Source organism: Neodiprion virginianus, chromosome 6, assembly GCF_021901495.1.
Source record: "Neodiprion virginianus isolate iyNeoVirg1 chromosome 6, iyNeoVirg1.1, whole genome shotgun sequence".
Lineage (NCBI taxonomy): Eukaryota > Metazoa > Arthropoda > Insecta > Hymenoptera > Diprionidae > Neodiprion > Neodiprion virginianus.
In genome coordinates, this window is record NC_060882.1 from 20,390,483 (window position 1) to 20,411,749 (window position 21,267).

The 21,267-nt window shown below is 37.0% G+C and overlaps 1 protein-coding gene across 8 annotated transcripts in view; it reads left to right on the top strand.

The window, feature by feature from the left end:
- Positions 1-21,020, top strand: part of LOC124307690 (protein couch potato) — a 41,166-nt gene extending 20,146 nt beyond the window's left edge. For 5 of the 8 annotated variants that reach the window (XM_046769635.1, XM_046769637.1, XM_046769636.1 and 2 more), the window contains 8 exons: positions 1,289-1,366; positions 3,598-3,651; positions 6,069-6,131; positions 7,776-7,920; positions 9,834-9,967; positions 13,804-14,078; positions 16,347-16,551; positions 17,439-21,020. In XM_046769635.1, coding sequence (XP_046625591.1) covers positions 1,289-1,366; positions 3,598-3,651; positions 6,069-6,131; positions 7,776-7,920; positions 9,834-9,967; positions 13,804-14,078; positions 16,347-16,551; positions 17,439-17,471 — 987 coding nt within the window. In that variant the 3' untranslated portion in view covers positions 17,472-21,020. The remainder of the gene's footprint in view (positions 1-1,288; positions 1,367-3,597; positions 3,652-6,068; positions 6,132-7,775; positions 7,921-9,833; positions 9,968-13,803; positions 14,079-16,346; positions 16,552-17,438) is intronic. The other 3 variants (XM_046769642.1, XM_046769641.1, XM_046769643.1) reach the window with 3 other exon arrangements.
- Positions 21,021-21,267: the final 247 nt, after the last annotated feature.

Below are 21,267 nucleotides of genomic sequence, written 5' to 3' on the forward strand. Positions count from 1 at the left end.
ATTCAAAGTTTTCATAAAAAAAAAAAATGGCTGCGTTCCGAAGTTAGCTGGAAGCGCTAAAAACTCCCTAGGATAGAGGTGGCGCTGCAGGTTTCTCAGTGTTGCCAACGTAACTGTTTAGTGTAAAAAATTAGCCCTCTCAGATTCATTGTCCCCAAGTGTACATAATCGGCGGGACAACACAAGATATACGTTACTTCTACTACAGCTTGTTACTAGGGAAAAACGGAAAACGCGATTTGAGGCGGGAATCCACTTTTTAACAAGAGTTACTCAGTGAACACGAATAAATATATCATTCGTAGTAAACCTTAAGTATAGAATAATTCGAAGACACAAGAAAAATTCAAGGATATTTCCAGGACTACTGGACACCATGTGTATATATTACAACATATAAGTGTGTTCCATATTTCTTGACTATTTCCCAGCCCTGAACATCGTCTCGCCTAACATTATATATAGGTATATATTATATATGTATCCGAATTTTTGATAATCCGAACTAGTTCCGGTCCCAATTGGTTCGGATAATCGAGATTCTACTGTATAATACTAGATAAACGGTAAAACGCAGGTAGGAAAATTTACCAATCGATCAAGCCAGGCGTTACTCCGGGAACTCTTGTATTACAGTCCCTCCTTAATTACGCCGGTGAAGTTGAATCGATATTGAATATAGAAAGGAAACGATCCTCCTTGTCCGCTCCTGAACAGCGTACACTAATTATCTCAATGAGGAATGGTTTTGAATTCAAACTCGAGTTTCTCATTTTGATATTACTTCGCGTTTTTCAATTCCCTTCTCTTCCTGCTTCTCCTCCTCGTCGAATGAAACTCGAATACATACACACATACGCACATGTACCGCTGAAACTCTCTCGACCCTTGTATTATACCTGTACGTATTTATACACATAGTTGAATCCTCTCCGAGCGGTGTTCCTGCTCACGATAATTTTGCGGAGAGAGATCTGAATCGGTGGGAAAATCATGGGGTCGGTTCGAGGGGCTATTAATGGATTAAAACTCGGCGAAATAATGAGGAAATTGAGGTTCGGTTCACCGGGAATCGCGCACTCGGGACTCTTGAATTTTTGATATTATAGGTACATAGTTTTCCTTTCCGAGCCGGCGAGCCGATGCTAATTCAATATCGCTCCTGCTCTCCACCCTTTAATTTTTCATAATATTGTTCGAAAGGGGGTTCGATTACATAGGCAATTAGTCGCCTCCCACTTCAATGCTCGCCTGTATTAATTCAATGATCCAAATTGTCCTGTTTCAGGTGCGAACTCTATTCGTCAGCGGCCTGCCAATGGATGCGAAACCGCGAGAGCTTTACCTCCTCTTCAGAGCGTACGAGGTACGTAAATAAAGACTGACTTTTGCAATAGACAGAGACGTATGATCAATTTTTAACCACGAGACGGCCGAGTGATCGATATTGTAATAGAAACGCGGCGAATGCTTGATAATTTAGTCATTATTTTTTTTTTTTATCAACAATCGTACTCGTATATACGATTTAAATTATTCCCACAGAACTCGGCGAAGCTCGGTTGGATTTCGCGACATGCTTCACGCCGCTCAGAAATCGATACGAACTATGGTTAATATTTAAAATCTAGGCCAGATCACTTATTACCGATTAGATCCACCGACTGCAGAATTTTATTATTATACGAGTTTCGTACGACCTATTAAGTAACTGAGATTATCAGGACACGGTATTATAATTGAAGATGAAAATGAAAAAAGCCTGTAAGTGTCATTTCTTTCAACGAAAAAATTCCACAGATTAATTCAAGCGATAACTAACTATGCAAACAAAAAAAAAAACAGTTTTACTCCGTTTTTTTTTGTTTTGTTTTTCAATATCTGATTACAGGCTTTTACATCCTTTTTTAATTCTCGTTCTCAATTATCAATCAACTTTGGCTAATCAAGAGATATTGTATAAATGGTCAGCTATTATTGGTTATTTGCATTTTTTCGTACGGGTTGTCCGTTATTTTAAAAATTATGGAATGACTAAAAAATGGTAAACATTTTTGTTTTCGATTCAAATCCCCTTGACCCCAAACAACAAGAACTATGAAAAATCGTTTCGCAAATTTGAAAAGTGGTCGTCGGCTCTCTGAAATCAAATTTTTCCCTCAATTTTCTAACGTAGTACGCCATTCGATTCTTCCTTTGGTCTCACGACGAATCAAAAATTATGAAAACAGGAAAAACCTTTTAAAAAATTTCGATCAATCTTACTTGCGACAATGATAATGAATACGAATTTAACTTAACTGCTTAATATTCGATGGAAACGAATCTGAGCAAATTCGAATGATAAATGCTAAGATATGAACAATTTGAGAAACGACTTTACAGTTAGAACGATCAAAATAATTCAACTTTGGTGTTTTTCATCCGAATTTAATGTTTTTGGATTCATTTTTTTTGCCGGCCAGATTCCCACAAAATCTCTGAAAAACGTTCAACAAATACTTCATACGTTACAGTATAGTAGTAATGTGAAAATGTAACGATTGATGAATACCTGTTGCAATGTACTTACGCAAATGTATATTTTCATTCGCTCTCGACATAACTATTTGTAAAATTAAAATTTTTTTTTAGACAATCGATATAGTGATTTTGAACATGCAAGTTGTGAAACCGTTTGCCAGATTGTTGATAACTTGGATTTCGTTATTCAAATTTGCTCCGATTCAATTCTATATCGCATTCTGGGAATGTCGTTTTATTCTTAATCGCTATTATAAATTTTTAAGGTAACATATTTTTTGATACGTTTTTGTCTTTCTATAATTTTACATTCATATCGCTCGATCGAAAACTCCGATAATAATAAGCTCTTAACCCTTTGAGTCACACGTTACATATTGTGCTCAGTCAACTTTTGTAACAAGATGGTATTTTGCGGTTTATGGGCTTGCTGATTACGAATCCAAGCTTGAAGGTATTCAAAAGTACGAAACGATCAGTATAAAAAAAAAATAATGCAAATAAAAATGAAGTTTTGAAACATCGGATAAATTATTCGGATATATGGCGAATTTCATCCAAGAGTACTTCGACTCGAGGTCGTACAACGTACATACCTGATGCCTTACATACATACCCAGTCTGGCGGTTTGAAAAATTTAAACGTGGAAGAGCCAACGTCGGTGTAAAGGCGGGGAGCAGAAGAGGCGCCTAGGCACGTCGAATCGATCCGGGACTCTGAGAGCGTAAACCAGAGCGGATAATAATATTTTTCAGCGAACCATGTCGAGTCGGAGAGAGAATTAGCTGGTGGCCGGTGGTGTAAAACATATCGAGTCCGCATAAGACGCTGGATAAACGACTTCTTTTCAGGATCAGGAGAGGCTTTACAATCTGTTGTATACATATATATATATATATATTATATATGTATCGTATATATACATCGATACTCCGAGTTTCTTGTTTCCCTCGTTCCCTCGGCCGTCTCTGTTTCTCCCGCGTCATTTATACACTTCCAGGTATAATATAAAGAAGTGTACGTATAATGTGTGTATAACAATTGATTGGACACAAGTTTGATACGCGTTTCAGGGTTACGAGGGCTCCTTGCTGAAAGTGACGAGTAAAAACGGCAAAACCGCATCGGTGAGTCATGTATAATCGAATATTTAAATATATGTGTTTTGTTATATTTATTGTGCCTATAATTCGTTTAACTACAAGACCGCACTATTTCATTTACTTCACCAATAACAGTATTATTCGCACGCTAATTGCACCTGTGTATGTATTGTGACGTCGCGGCGTCGAGGTGATTCAGTTCACTCGATTCGCACTGTATTGCATAACGCAAAACGCGCCGATGTCATCAGGAGGAAGTTGGTAACGTTGCTAAAACGATGCATTTGTAGGAAAAATCGTTACTTCGAAACTTTCGGAATTTCTGCAATTTAGTAAACCATGAGGAACAAAATATACTCTTATTTTGGAAAGCCGACTTTTTCGATTGTTCTAAAATTGTACAATAATGATTTTTTCCCTCAAGTTTCGTTACGTTAACGTTACTAACTTCGGTCTCATCCGATGCAAGCGTTTAATGAATTTTGAACGTTTAATTTTAGAATTTATACGAAAGAAAAATCTGGTTTACAGAATTCAATTTATTTCTGTACATTAATCTGTGTTGGAAAAATGGAATAAATTATTTTCGATATATTTTCATATTTGCAGATTGCAATTGAAGTTTGTTAGATTATTAAAAAGTTTGTTTTACCGGTGATGGTTAATTTCTGTTAATTTTAGAAAATCACGAAATTATATTCAGTATAATGTACCTATAATGCTTGTTTAAACGCATACGTGGAATAAATTTAACGATATAAGATTCGAATTTCATCTTCTATACCACCTAGACTCTGTACAATTCAACCTCGATTAAAAAAAGCTAGCTTTGCTATTTTTGATGAAACCGACGAAGGCAAGCTCTTATCGCAATTAACGAAGCTCTACGTGCCTCCAATACATATTGTCCTACAGCGACTGATTTTGAGCGAAATGGCGAAAATTTGCCGCGGTTTACACGTATATACATACAAATTCGTACATATAGTCCATTGAAACAGAACTCGTGTCAAAGTCTTTCCCACCCCTATGCTACTTGTAATCCCCGATTTCACCGCGACGCCGAGTCAAAGCTCTTTGTTCTCGCGTTAATTACGTTAACAACCTCGGAGATATACGTTTCCACAAGTAACGCTTTCTCCTTCGTCTCGCGTGTAGTTTTTTTTTTTTTTTTTTTCAACTTCATTTCCTCTTGCATTTTTTTTTTCTTTCTCTCTCTCTTCCTCTCTATTTCCCATTTTCCTTCTCGGTTCTACACAGTATTATTCTTATTATTATTATTATCGTTATTGTTATTATTGTAATGTATCTTTAATCGTTTTTATACCGCTTATGATAATATACGGTACGTGATGATATTTTTAAACCAAAGCCCACTTCCGGAAACATTCTTTGCCTTCCCCACCCCCCCACTATGCTATTCTGTACGAGCAAGTATATATTAAGGTATGTATGCATGTATGTGTGTATGTATGTGCCTTGTACACGCGTGTAATAATTTATTTATATACGTTATATTACAACGGGGGGCTCGTTTCACGTTTTACGTCGAGCAAACGGCGTGTCGAGAAAAAACACAATTTCCTGCGGGCTCAATTATCGTTTAATGCTCTACTGATCAGCGACGTCTATTTTAGCCGCGCAGTTGTTAACTCGGAGTTACACCACCATGTCGCAGTTGTTCGCAACCTTTGTACATTTTTATACAGACTGTGCACGCTTCGCAGGATTTTCACATTGTTATATGTTTATACAAATGCCGAATGAAAAAAGTTTAACGAAGAAACATTTCCAAGGTCTTTGTTAATTTATTTTTTTTTTCGAGAATTTCTGTAACAGTTTCTGCAGCCGAACATTGTCCTCAATTGTTTACAATATAATACAGTGTATAATATGTGAATAATTTTGAAATGGATAAATACTATTTTCAAACAATTCAACGATTTATAAGGGAATTAGTTTATAGGTGTATAGGTACCGCGAACCGATTTGCTCATGTTTGAATTCATTCAACAGTCTAATTCGATGCGAAGCAGGATTGTATACCGATATTACAGCTTGTTTAAATTTACGAAAACCTTGAAAGTTTATCAACGCGTGCATAATAGTACGAATATACGTACAGTGTGAGTGGCTAACGGTCGAATGGTTTAACGCAAACGCAATTGTTTCGTCAGGTTGTCCAACCGTCATAAGTCCGGATGACAAGCCGTCGCCATGTATGTAACCTCAAAAAAGTTGGTAGTCCCGACAAAGCAACGGCTTTTCTTTTAGAATTTTAGCGCATGCGCGTTAGATCATTCGACCGTTCGCTACTCGCTCTGTACACATTTTGTGTATATATTTATACACGAGAAGCGCCGTGAAAGAGCGTGTGAAAAATCGTACGGTATATTATTTATATACCTATAATTAATAACGTGCGTTAAATTGAATTTCAGCCGGTGGGTTTTGTCACGTTTCATACGAGAGCCGGTGCCGAAGCAGCGAAACAAGACTTGCAGGTAATATTTGTACATCATGTAATAACGTTAAAAACCTAGAAGAGCCTGTCTCTCTTGCGGTTTATTCCTGTAATTCTTAACATGCATATTTTTTTTTCCATCTTGATTCCTCCACCCCCTCCCTCCTCGTTATTTGTTCACCCCCGATTAGACGGCACGGGTTATTTGCTACATAGTTGCAGAATAATAATATAACATTATCATCGATTATCATGTAGAATGTTATTACTATCCATATTATAGGTGTATTATTATTGTTAATTAAGGAACTTTGTAATTGGTACAAAACCTGTTATATACCTATATGTATATCTGCTGGGTGCACCGTGTGATTATTATATACATACTTACATTAATATGGTGTTCCTCTGCCTATAAAAGAACCCATCTGCCAAAAACCCATCACCTCATCTCTTTGCCACACGCAACTGATGTCACGCAATTTGCAATTTCCTATAATATATTACGTATATATTATATTATATATACGTACTGTCATTTGTATACGATCGTTTGGATTTTTCGAACGACGGGCATATTCAAAAGAGATTTTTCTTTTCAATTTTTTTTTTTTAATTTTTTTTCTACCAGTACTTTAAACCTTTTCTTCCGATTATAATATCATACGTCATATCGTATACTTGGGGTGTTATTAAGAAATCAGTCATCATTTTTCCTCTTCTCGAGTAACCTGCAACAGTTTTTCAATTATTCGTAATTTTGTTTTTTCTTCTCTTGCTACAAATTATATTTTATAATTACAAATATCGGTTTTCAATCATTTATTTCCAAGGGAGGAAATGACAAAGTTCAAAATTTGCTTATTTGAGGAATTCTGTTTACCTTAAACAAAGTTCACTTTCGCAAAAGTCTTATGAAAAGAAAATGCCGAGCTTCAAATTTTTCGGAATGGTGCCAGATTCACGTATAAAGGTGGTATAGCCCTGTTACAAATTCTTCAAATCGAACGCTTCGTTCGAGGCACTATAATATATGTTTGTCGAGAATTTTTCACTTTGAAATATCGAGTCTTGTTAGACTCGAGGCACAGCACGTGTAATGATAAATTATAGTGCAGTAGGTATCTACGTGAGGTGAGGAAAAACGTATCACTGATTTGGTTTGGAGCACTTTGACGCATACAAACAATTATACACACAAACTCACACAAAAAACACACGCGTGGATTTTTACCCATAGACATATCACAGGCTCGGTAGAATGAACGAATGTGTTTCTTTCTATTCGTTTTTATATAACACAAAGATCACCCCGACTAGTTTTGAGAATGTATAATACAATTCACACGCGAACGGAGATATTTGAATTTTGTTCGTTGAATTCACATTACTTTTTTCATACTTTCATTCGTACATACATCTGTTTTTCTCGATATTAGAAGTAATTGATGATAATTATACTGCGTGTAATAAATAAGAGAATTAGGTCAGGATGTACACACTTTTTGCGTTTGATCTTATCATTCCTTTAAAACGTTATGAAAAAAAAAAATAAATAAATAAAACATCACAATAATAATAACAATAATTGAAATAACGACAAAGAAGATAGATATGTGTAATGTAACGCATACGCATATCTATATATACAAGTCGAACTAATTTCTGGGGGATCTATTTGCAGCAGGGAGTTAGATTCGACCCTGATATGCCTCAAACCATTCGTTTGGAATTTGCAAAGAGTAACACAAAGGTTAGCAAACCTAAGCAACCAGCCGCTGCAGCAGCCACCACCTCGCACCCCGCTCTGATGCACCCTCTAACTGGACGTAAGTATGCACCGCCACTGAATCACACTCGCTGGTTATTATTAATCACTGTTTCGTACACAGCCCCACAAAACCGCCCTCGCCCCCCCCCCCCGCCCCTTTTTTTTTCGAAATCCACTAACCCCGTTGCACCTCCGTTAATATGTATACCTATACGTATTATGTATGCTATACCTATGAAACAACAAACGTACCTGTCTTTTTGTGTCTAACACTATTTTAACACCGAGTGAGTCCGAGTGTCTGTTTTTTTTTTGTCTTTTTTTTTTTTTATTTATTATTTCTTATTTTTGCTTCGCTGTCAGCGCGATGAGCGCGTTTCTTGTTCGCCTGCAAAAGAGATAAGACTAAGAGATGGGAAATTACAATAATTTTTTAAGCTACACGCAGTGTCTCTTTGCGTATGTCTCTCTCGATCATTGATTTACGTTATTACGTACAACTGTAATAATTGTGTTGGACGTATAGTGTACTTATATACTATGTACGGAATAAAGACTGACAATAGGGACACGTACATAATATCGTGCATGCCTCCATGTACGTTGCAATTAATGTACAACTTATAATAAATTAAAGGAACGACTTCGATCGTCAGGTGAGAAAGACTTAATTGTCAGCTATATCATAGCGGTTATCGAATAACGAGTTACAGTGTTACCATTTATACATCGCAGGAAGTAAATATAAAACGGATTACATTCACGGAAGAGAGCCGATCATTCCAGTTATCCTTAGTTAAAGGTCAAACGGAATAATGTCAATCGAGTCTCGCTCTATGCATTCTATGCATATTAAATATTCGTCGCTGCAGACCGGCGCGGGCGACGAATTTAGAACGATCCTTTTTTCATCGTTATATACTATGTATAATGTTTTTCTCTTCTTTTTTCTTCATTCAAATGTCATTTCGCGTAAATTATGCACGAGTTTTTTTTTTTTTTGTTTTTTTTTTACCTTCTATATTGGACAGAGAATCGCTCCACCTGTTTCCCTTGTCGACCGGATTATCGTATATATCGATTTGTGAGACAGACGAAATACATCCAGACTGACGAATTTGAAATTGGCAATTCGGCCGACAGACTTACGAAATGATCCGGAAAAGTCAATTATTCGTGCAGAAGGTCCGGATTTTTTTTTCATCCTATTCTGCATTTTTCCCTGTCATGCACGCGATGATATTCACCTGTGCAGCAGCCTCTGTATAACAATTGTCGTAACTGTGCATAAAATTCGTCGGTACAAATCGTCATGTCAACTTACACGTATATTAAGTCGTGTATTCGCGATTACTGTACCTATACTATAATAATAATAACAAGAACTTTGACGAGTATTTTTATGCCTTTGAAAACGACGATCGTTATTTCGGTGCTTTGCGAATACGATAGCGGATCCGTCATACCGTGCTATACGGTAATAAATAACTTCTCTCACAATTCTCGGTTGTGGTCGAAATAACGATACGTACACTTGGGGACAATGAATCTGAGAGGGCTAATTTTTTACATTAGACAGTTATGTTGGCAACACTGAGAAACATTCAGCGCCACAGTCGGCCAAGTGCGAAACTAACTCAATCTCAATAAACATAACATAACCAATGACCGTCGAATCTAACCTTAAAATACCGCGGGGATAATGACTTGTTGGATTGACGAGTATTCTAAGGTTAGATTCGACGGTCATGGGTGATGTTATGTTTAATAAGATTGCATTTGTTTCGCACTCGCCCGACTATGGCGTTGCAGGTTACTCAGTGTTGCCAACATAACTGTACAGTGTAAAAAATTAGCCGTCTCAGATTCATTGTCCCCAAGTCTACGTACACACGTTGCAAGGTTTGAGATACGATGGTATGGCGTGTTTTCTGTGTACGGCGTTAAAAAAAGATGGAATTTGCTTTTCAGATCTGGGGAGTCCGTTTTTCCCTGGAGGACCGGAGCTCTGGCACCATCCGTTGGCCTACTCAACTGCCGGTGAATTGCCTGGCGCATTGCAACACGCCACCCTCGTTCACCCGGCGTTACATCCTCAGGTCCCCGTACGTTCCTATCTTTGACTATCTGCAGAAAAAGCTCTGGAGCCGCCGACGAGCGCCCCGATGCACGTTAGTCATACATGATCGTTTTATACCTCGTATAACTCTAGATATATAGGTGTAAATGCCCTGTGTTTGTTTTCACGAATCCACAATTAGTCCAGTCGGAATAACGAGGCTGAAGTTAGTAACGTTAATTGTAATGATTTTACGTGTCAGAAAAATCTTTATTTCACAATTGCACGAATGTATAAAATGCAGTGGATCATAGCATGGCAAAACTTGTTTATATATTTGGTGGAAAACTTGACTCCTTCAAAGTCACTATAAACTTGCGAAATTGTACTTTTTCCTCCCCAATGTTTCGTTACGTTATCGTTATTAACTTCAGTCTCATTCGGAACGTATGTTCGAAATTATTGATTTTCCATACCGTTATTTTCTTTTTCTAATCTTCGGGGGGAGGTCGTTGGTAGTCTAACTTCAGAATTTCTACCAGATTCAGCAGTAGCTTCGGCCGCCACTTTGTTTTCGTTAAATTTAAACTTTGATTGAAACAACTTTTTATCTATGACCGATATTTTTCGACTTAAACCATAAATTCAAGATGGTTACCGAAGATACTGCAGAATCTTGCCGAAATAATGGATTTAGACTACCAATGACCACCCTCCTCCTTAAAGGATTAAAAGAAAAAAATTTTAGTATCTAAAAATTGTAATTTCAGGTGGTTTTTTTGTGCATTCCGACTGGGCTAATTATCAGACTGTTTCGGATCATGGCGGTATTTCTTTTCTTACCCAGGATTGAAGGACCGAACGTTTAGTGTTTTTGCTTCCTAAGAAAAATCTTACCGAAATAGATACGGGACTTTTAAACCAGGCCTGCATGACGCTTCACAGCATTTGACTTTGCCATATTTGATGGTAACATTTATAAAAAAAAATTTATTCCAGTTTCTTCGCTGAAGTTTGCGAAATAATCGTGTTGATATTAGCAAAATCAGGAATTTCTGTACCTTTGTTTAAAATGATGGAGTGAAATAGTACTTCTGTAAGGCTGAAGAAAACGAGTATGTCATTATTTATATTGAATTGAAGCCGGTCCAACAGACTTTTGGATCTGAGCCAAAAATTCTACATCTTGGTAGGATTCTTTATAGTGCGGTAAAAACCGACCAACGTTCAGACTCTGTTGCAACAAGAAAAAAACAAATATTGCCCTAATATGCGAACAGTCTAATCCAATCCCTGCACTTGCCTTACGGGTTATAGATGTTGCAACACGCGAAAAAAGTCCCGGCTCGTATGATCTTGACGTGTATGTTTTTGCTATATTATAACGTATATAGTTGTACACGCTTACATATATTATTTATTTCCAGAAATATTTCTTTGAATTTATTTCTTTTATTCTTTGTCTCATCCAGCTTCGTGAGATTTTATCTTAAAAAATGCCGATGTAGTGACTTTTGCGATGTTTATTGCCTTGATCACCTTTCTGATAGATTTTTGCGGCACACAATGTGAGTCAAATTGCAATTTACGTATGTTAGGTATGCTGTATATCATTATTGTCTAATTTTCTTCAAACACCGGAGCTTTTTGTACAACGGTAATATCTCTTGGCCACTAAAATATTAGGCAGGGTATATTCCAACAGGATCGAAACCTTATAAAAGTCGGATAGTCTTGTGCTTTGAGTTAATTACCGCTGTCTGAGTATAATTCTCGGTGAAACATTCTTCGTTTCGGACAAATGTGTGTGACAATTCGAGACCTTCAAGTCTAATACTAGTATATTAGACTGCCTCAAAAAAAAAAACTTCATTTTTTTTCGATCTCCCACTTCATGGTTCAACAGTTTAAAAAAGCCACACTGCGATTTCCTTTCACGAGGTTCAATATTACGTTAAAAACTATGATTCCATGAAGTGGGAGATCGAAAAAAAAATTAAATTTTTTATTGAGGCAGTCCGGTGTAAATATCATATAATTACACCGTGAAATCGAGGGAAAGGGAAAAAAGAAAGAACGTTCATGGAATCGCAAGTATGGGTATTCTCTTTAATCTTGCAAACAGCGGAAAAAGCCAATTGATTCTTGTCTCCGTTAGAATGGGGATGGAAAAACCGAGGCTATTATGTTTTTTTTGTCCCGTCCCTTATTCGACCTGAACAATTATAATCAGCGAGTTCGGGTGTCTGTATACTACATAATAATAAAATTTCGCCAATATATATATATAATACGCAATATGTACGTACAACGTACTCGTGGTAATTCTCACAGAATTCAGCATCACAAACTCCGAGCCTCTCTATCACACCGCGCTGCAGGCTCCGCTTGTTAGCACCCTTCTCTTGTCATAAAAGTCACGTATATACTCGTCCTGCGGGAATTCCCCCTGGGATAGGCTTGTTGCCGATGATATAGGCGTATATATGCCCCACGTATGTACTACACGTGTAGGTCGCTCAGGGCCGTACTCTCGGTCTACGACGCTAGAGCTGTGGGTTTAAAAAACACAAGATAATTGTCGGAATATCGAATTTCAAAAAACGCAAACATTTGTCTTATAGAGAATTTAACCATGTTGAAAAAATTCGAGTACGAAAAATCGGTAAAAATGTAGAAAGGTGTGTAGAGAACAAGAACATAGAATCCCCAAAATTCTACCATATACATAATATTCGTATTTGTTCTAAAGATTCTGTATATTTGCTTTTTGTTACACTTTGACTTTTCCACGTTTTGAAATACTATCAAACGGATTTCACGATTTCGATAATTCGATCTTGCGATACACCCTCACGTTTTCTCAACGTTCTCCGCATACGATCCCCTCCCCCCACACGGCTGGTTGCCCTCTCGATTCCTTGCCGACACGTGCACCCACCCCTTCTACACACGTTTCGACCCTGGCTCGACAGAAAAGCCGCTCAGTGACTTCATCGAGACGAACCCGGGCAGCTGAGCACCTTTTCTATGAGGTCCGGAGAGATCACTGCCAATCTTTGCCGGATCAGCACCGACTGTTATATAACTTTGGCACCCTGCAGACAGACTTCTCGACACTCCCTCCTATTAGGGATTACGGCGAGATTTGAAAATTGTCCTCCACTCTAAACGCCCGTCCTCCGGGCTCAATCGACGGATTTTGGATGATCGACGCAACGGACTAATTGCACCTCAACCGCCTCCCGAAACTACTCGCAGCTTTTTTTTTTTTTAGCTTTTGTAATTTTAAATTCAATTACGAATTTGTGTATTTTCGCTGTACTTGTTTTCAAATGAACTGACGTTGGTTCGTTTTTTTTTCGCAACTTGTTTTGTTCCCTAGCTTTTGCGTTGTAATCACGATGCTCACGGAAATTCAGCGAGTGACTGAAAGTCCGTGTTCTGTGCCTGATTTATATGTTTTTATTCGTATTCGATTTTCGAATCGTTGTATATTGTACGTATATGAGTCGAAGAAATTTCAATATTCAAAACGATGCATTTGATTTGAAAATTTGGCGAAGAGATTATTACAAGATATTTTCTTGCGGATAGTTATTATCCTCAACAATATATCCTCGTAATGACAAATGCGTCATTCGGCCGAATATACGAGACCGAAGCGAAAGTATCTTGATTTTTTTAACGACCAGGTAAAAGACGCTTTCGCTGCAATTCATGTATAAACGGATACACATAATTTCTCTTTTATATTTTATTTGTAAAGCTTTCGTGAGGGATGACGAAAGTGAGGTGAAAAATTGAGCATGCCCTCTCTATGCACTTGTGCGATCTAACAATGTTTTTACACGGATCTACGTACTTCTGCCCGTATCCAAGAAGTCGATGACCGGCAGCGCGGAAGGCACCTGGAGTAATCCGATTTATGGTGTTTGTGTACCGCAGGCACCGATATCCCTGCAACATCCGACCACCCTGACATCGATCCACGCGTCGCTGCCGCATTTCTTGCCTTCACCGGCGCTGGCGTCACCGGTAGGCTCGTCCTCGTCACAGCCAAGCATCGCGGTGAGCAACGCGCCCTGCTCGACCCTCTTCGTCGCTAACCTCGGCCAGTTCGTCTCCGAGCATGAGCTCAAGGAGATATTCAACAGGTCAGTTTAGAGGTTGACACATACATATATATTATATATATATATATAAAAGAGAGCGTCGAATAATCGACGATGAATATGGAAAAGTTTATTTGTGTAACGGATAACGTCTTTCATATAGTATGTACGAGATACACTGATCAGCATCCACGCATGGAGCGTTCAATTACATGGTACACCATTCGCGGTATTTTTATTTAACAAAGGGGAGAACTTCAGCGTATTTTTTTATACACTCTTGTATAATGGGCGTATACGATGCGGGAAACACGGACCAATCAGCGCCTTTAATGACTCGGTTTGTCACTGATTATTATGCCAACGCAGAACGTGGGATGACTAGGTATGAGTCAGAGAGAGACAGCTGGAGAGTGCGTGTGTCGGAAAAGGGGGATCGGACGATAGGTGTAGGGTAGTGAGGAGGAGGTCGACCTAAATCGATCGCCAGGATCGAGGAACAGGCTCTACGGCACCGTAGAAACTTTGGAATCATTCGGGGTGGCCGTATGGAACCTGGAAATCCTTAACATTCGTTCCTTCGAATTCTTTTCGATGCGGAACTGTTCCTGAAACAGTCACGAAGACCGGGAAAAATCGTGAAATTCGAAATATCATACTGAGAGAAATTTGTAGTTGTGGTTACTACACAGAGTAGGTACCCTGGTTATTTTCACTTTTTACCATACCCAAGTGAAAAATACAGTTATGGATACAGAATGAAAATGACTAATGCACTTGTCTGTATGAACAAAAATCTAGTATGCGTTACTATTGTAATCATCAATTATACAATAGTTGCTTGTGCCAAATTTTCTTGCAATTCCAATAACATTGAAACCCTCATTCTAGCGATACCCCAAATCTTACGAACATTATTGTATATCGACCACTTAGCAAATGAAATTTTTTCTCAGTGCAATTTTTACGGCCGCCCTGATTAAATGTAAAACCTGTTAATATACCGTAGGTTAGTCGATGTTCAGTGAAATTTTGAAAAGCAAGAGTAAACTGAGTGACAGATTTGGTACCAAAGTACCATATATCATTCAAATGATATTCAAGTTATTAAAAATCAGTATCAATTTCGACCGGTTGTATTCTAACCGATTTTCATTTACCAGGGAATCTAAAATTGACACGAAGAAGGGGGTTTGTGAAATTACTCGTCAAAATTCAACTGAACAGAACAGCCTAGCCGAACTAAAGCGACACAAAAATATATAACTGCTGTACGGCAATGAATAACTATTACCATTACACGATCACTTCATTTAGCGAATCATTAATCTTCATCATCGTCACGCTTGCATTGAGACATGTATAATATTATACGGGGCTTTTACACGCCAACTCACCAAGGATTTTTTCTACGATAGTACGACCCTTGAAAGCTTTTAAGAATGGTTTCAAATTTTTTGAATCACTCGTCCTTATCCTCTTACGTGTTAAACCGATCTCAAATACACCCAAATTTATTTTTATGAAACAGCAATCCAAAACATTTGGTTTCCGAAGTGAAACATTTTCACGCAAGATTGGGCATGGGACCTCGTTTTTTTCGATTTTTTTTTAATCGATTTTTCCTATATTCATACTTGTTAAAATTTGGTTATACAATGCAAAAAAAAAAAAAAAAAAAACGAGAATGTATTTAGAACCAGAGAAATAATAAAAAGAAAATAAAAAATCGCTAATCAAATCGGACATGCGGTATGTATTGTAATAGATTTTTGACAGGTATGAAAATAGAAAAAATAATTTAAACAATTAGAAAAACTGATGGAAAAAAAAGAAGAATTATAAAAACACGATGTCACGCTCTGAATCTTGCGTGAAAATTTTTTTCTCGTTTTATAAAAATCAATTCGGATGTTTTTGAGACGGGTTTAAAAAATCAAAGGGTAGAGACGAGCGGTCAAAGAAATTTCAAATAATTTTTAAAAGCTCTTCAGAGGTCGAACTGACGTAGAAAAAATCCTTGGTGAAATTAACAAACATCACGGTCAACCGCTTACTGATTTGGCGTGGAAAGCTTCATACGTACCCGTACATCCGTACCTGACTAGACGAATGCACATGCACCACGCACCTCTGTATCATCATCTTCGCGAAACTGCAGCCGAACACCATTCCTCTTGGAGACAGGAACGAGCGACACCTCGATGACATGAAAAAGAAAAACGAAAAAAGAAAAAAGGAAAAAAAAGAAAGAAACGTTGAAAAATTCACTGAAACCCAGCCTGTAAACTAACCCTTGTTTGTGCACAGTTTCCCCGGGTTCTGTCGCCTCCGTATGCACACCAAGGGAGGCTCGCCGGTTGCCTTCGTCGAATATCAAGATGTTCGCTACGCGGCCCAGGCGATGGCCACGCTTCAGGGATCGTTTCTCCTATCTTCTGACCGGGGGGCGATTCGAATTGAGTATGCAAAGTCAAAAATGGCCGAGGTGGGCTTTACAAACCTATGGACGGAAGTAGGTTTCACTTTATACCCATTCTATATTTATCTGTTTATATATTTTTCGACATTACTCTGTACATGTATACACACACCGTGTACAATTATAGATAATTGTGTATAACATACCCACTGTTATGTGTAAAATTTACTTATTATCGTTACACCGCACATCTCATAACACACAGACACGTGATACAACGGACCTCTCTCATCGCTCTCTCTGTCTCTCGCTGTAATCGAGCGACTTGGCAATTAATCGCGACCGCATTGTTCGAAATACGGATTTCGTGGTGTAACGATGATCGTAGTCGGTATACAACGTGGGCTTGCAAAGTTAAAGTTTTGCATTTACGCTTTGAGCCGTAAAGTATCCTCACCTATCATCCACGGGTCGAGGAGTAGGTTGGCGAAAGAAGAAACGATCGGAATTTATCATGAGGTCGCGCTTTGACTGTACAAGTGGGTCATGCGAGAGGCATTGAAAAATGGAGAGGACGCTTCTTTTCTTTATCTCCCGCATCCTTCGATTCCTCCACCTCGCAGGGAGGGAAAAATCGTTCTTCAAACCGATAGCCAAGTCCCTCGTCGCTGCATGTGTATGTGTCACACTCGGTTGGTCGTCTTACATGCATCTATTCGCGAAGGAAACACGTTTTACGAAATAGTATGCTTTCAAAACGATCGGGTCTCTGCGTCTATATGAAAAACTAAATCCGACCTCCTCACTACTCCCGGCTTGAATCGCAGTTGTGGAAAACAGATGTATACCGCAATTTTTTTTTTCTCTCCTCTAATTTAATATTATTATAGTGGTAAACATACTTTGTTAGATATAGAATATTCTCCAGCCGTCTACGATATTCGTGTCTAATTTTATGATTCTCTCTTTCTTATTTCCAGGGAACAAAGGGAGATGAAAATGGGCAGTCTTAAAGTTGACGTGAGCGGAATGTGACAGGTACGCCAGTAGTGAAGTCGATAAATTGATCGGACGATCGACGTGTTGCGAAAAAATTATTAAGGAGAAAAATTAGGGGGCACGGAATGGTTCGCAGTTGCGGTTTTGCACATGAGTAGGATATACGGTGTAAAACGATATGCCGTATGTATGTATGTATGTATGTATGTATGTTTGTCCGGACGTGCTATGGCAGAGCGGTTGTTATGAACGACCGTGAAAAACTCATTCGATATGTGAGGTGTATCTAACTGCGGACAGAAATTCGTACAGCGATTATGATTATTATTACTATTATACATATATCATACGGAAGGCCCGGCGATATTTAATCTATATACATAACATATCCGTACACATGTATATACATATAGTATATATATGTATAAGAATACGTTTTCTTATGCATACATATAGATTGTATGCATGTATATTATATATATTATTTAACTTATTCGTTCGTGTAATATTTAATTGTGTAATTTTATAATTTTTAATTTATTCGAAAAGTTTTTACGGATCGTAATTAACGTCCCATCTTTGTTCTTAATTTTTTTTTTTCAAATTAGCGTAACCGCCGTTGAGAGGCTCGCGGATATACGGATATATCGATACGGTTTGAGGATCTTATACGATTAGTCTTCAGTTTACATGTAAAAAGGCACTGTTAAAATCACAACACACAAAAACACACGTTATAAAATTATAGGCGGAAAGAAGAAAGAGAGAGAGAGGGAGAGAGAGAAAAAAAAAATAACAATTGATCTTATTAACCGAAAGCACATTGTATTATTATAAAGTTATATATAGTATATTATATATACACTTCATATACATTAACATTCAAACAAGCTTAATACCAAAGGTGCCCTAAGAAACGTGTATTTATGTTTATCATCAGCATTATTGTGGGAGAAGGGAGAAGAAGTAAAAAACAAAAAGAATAAAAAAAAAAAATAAAACGAAAAAAAGAAAAGATAACAAGGATTGAAAAAACAAATGTGGATAGTACGAATTTGTATCTGTTTGAAGAAGATATATATATCGATAAGTAATATCGTCGCGATCGAGGAAAATGACGTCGGGAGAGTGTTACAGAATTAATAATAATAATTATATTATTATATAACGAATGTGAACATATCATAATATTAAGGGTAGCAAAAATTGTATTTAAGCGTAACTGTATATGATCTATGTTAGTAGCAGAGGTGTGCCCCGAGAGTTATACATTAGAACGATGGCCAACTCGGCACGTAATTTGCCCAAGTGCCTTCCTGTTGGTCGAAGTCATGGTACCCGTAATTTGCGTATATTTAAATACCAACATGTCAGACGACAGTGTCGCTTTTACTTAACCAGAGATTATTTTTAAAAAAACTTTCGTAATCACTGCTACATACACAATATAACGGGAAAATACAAGATTCTATCGTAACATCGGTTGTAACTGTGCAGCTATTATACCTATACTCGTAAACACAAATTCACAAATTTCGATCAAGCAATATTACACGATGTATAGCCAATTGGGTTTGTATGTTTTTTTTTTTTTTTTTTTTTTTAGCGTCACAGTTTTTTCATCGGAAATTCTACGTATGATTCTGAAGCATTGTAGAATTTTTCGGGACTTGTTAAAAAAGAAAATGTGGAGATAAACGAAAAATTGTTGAACGATTTTAGAGAAATTCATTGCTATGTAATAATTACGCCGCACATTGTACAGGTATATCGAATCGACTTCGCAGAATACTGGGCATTCATTACATACGTGTCCGTACAATTTTTATTTAATTTTTACGATTGTGATACTTACGAATCGCTTCCGAGTCGCGGATCGCATCGGTTGATAATATACTTTTAAATTTATAAAATAATAAGAAGAATTAGATGAAAATGAAGTGAAAGTAAAAAAAAAAAAAAAAAACACCAACTATGCAATGCAACTATTCGGTTCCATTTTAATACCGTCCTGAATATCTAGACTCGATGCATTTAATTTGCAATATTTTTCTAAAGTTCTGATAATTTTTTTCACCTGTGTTCACTGCACGTTAATTATTATTAAACAGTCTTCTACATATCTTGTTTGAACCCATGATAAAGCATAGCGTTTGTAGTAATAACGTAAGATGTCGATAGTGAATGTCAAAAGACTTCATCGTTCGTGTGTTCGCTCCTTCCTGACATGATGATTCCGCAGCTACCTTATTCGTTATACCATTTTGCATATAGACATTGAGAAAAAAAAAAAACTCTTGAAAATTGCCTCTACGTGCCGCTTGGTCCCATTTTCTTTTTGCTCTTCGTTTAATAACGATAATCAGTGCTCGTTGAAGACAATTACCCGTTACCTATGAATGAAACGATATCTGTACATGTCAGTTTACTCTGTCATAATATTTTCAAACACGAACGATACTCGGATACTCGCGGTGAAGTGTAGACAAGGAAAAAGAAAAATTAAACATAAACTTTGATACAGTAGTCATCAGATATACCAGATGAAAAATCATATAATTTGATTTAGTATATCTGATGTATATTTATCTTCTTACATACTTTATCGAATCCACAAGATAAATGATGTAATAAATTGCACAATGAATTCTTTCGAAATATCGTACGATTTAACTCATGAACATTTTCAGCAGGGCAATGTTGGGTGCGGATCTTATGACATTTGTATCGCAGGTAGACGAGTAGAGAGAATTTATACACTAAGACGGATATTAATGTATTCTATTTATAAACAATATTACAATTTTACATTGCATATCGTAATTACTAAAACAAGACCGTACGCTATCCGGGCAAGTGATTCTTCGACGAGTTATTATACATTATACGTGACACATTATATACGATTATAGGCTCAACTGTACCTCGAGCTGAAATAAATTTCAGCCACTTGCTATCATCCGAGCTAATTATGCAGATGTACAATTTCAGTCAATTAACCGTTTAGTTGCAGCTACACCACGTGAAGTATAATTTCATTTTATTTAATTAAATGCACACCCAGAACACCGAATGGCAGAATTCGTAATAATTATTTCTGAATTACTAGAATTTCAATCATGTATGTACATACGTTTTACCAAACAATGACTTATCCATTCACGTATACTGAAATGAAATAACAATTGAATATATTCTCTCACTTATACTCCATTTGGTTTTTATTCAAATTAACTGAATTACAATCAACCATCAAGTCTACATAGCTATACCTTATAAGAGAGAACTCGGCCTGCCTCCAACTTACACAGTTAGTTACTCGAGTTCAGCTAACCGATGTGTTATACGCAATTATTGTTATCTTGCATTTTTAAGCTCGACTGAATTTGCATATGTACAATGTAGACAATTACTTGGAGGTATAAACGAAAGTTTCTCAACAAGCAGAGATGAATAATACACCAGAAAACCACACAGACGAGAAAACAAAAAAAAAAAAAAAAACCCAATTTACGACAAAACTCGCATGCATGAACAAATATAATGTACACGTATATAAATTAGCAATATCTTCAGAGGTTGTGTTCAGACTATCGATACACTTGTACAAGTATACACATAGTATATGAATACATCCGACAGGAATTATATAAGTAATACAAGTACATTATATACGTGTAAATATTGTACATGTGTGTGAAAGCAAAAAAAGAAAAAAAAGAAAAAAAAAAAGGAAAAATTGAAATAATGTGGAAGAAAAATATGTACATATTATATATTGTATTCAAACAATATTGTATATGTATCTTG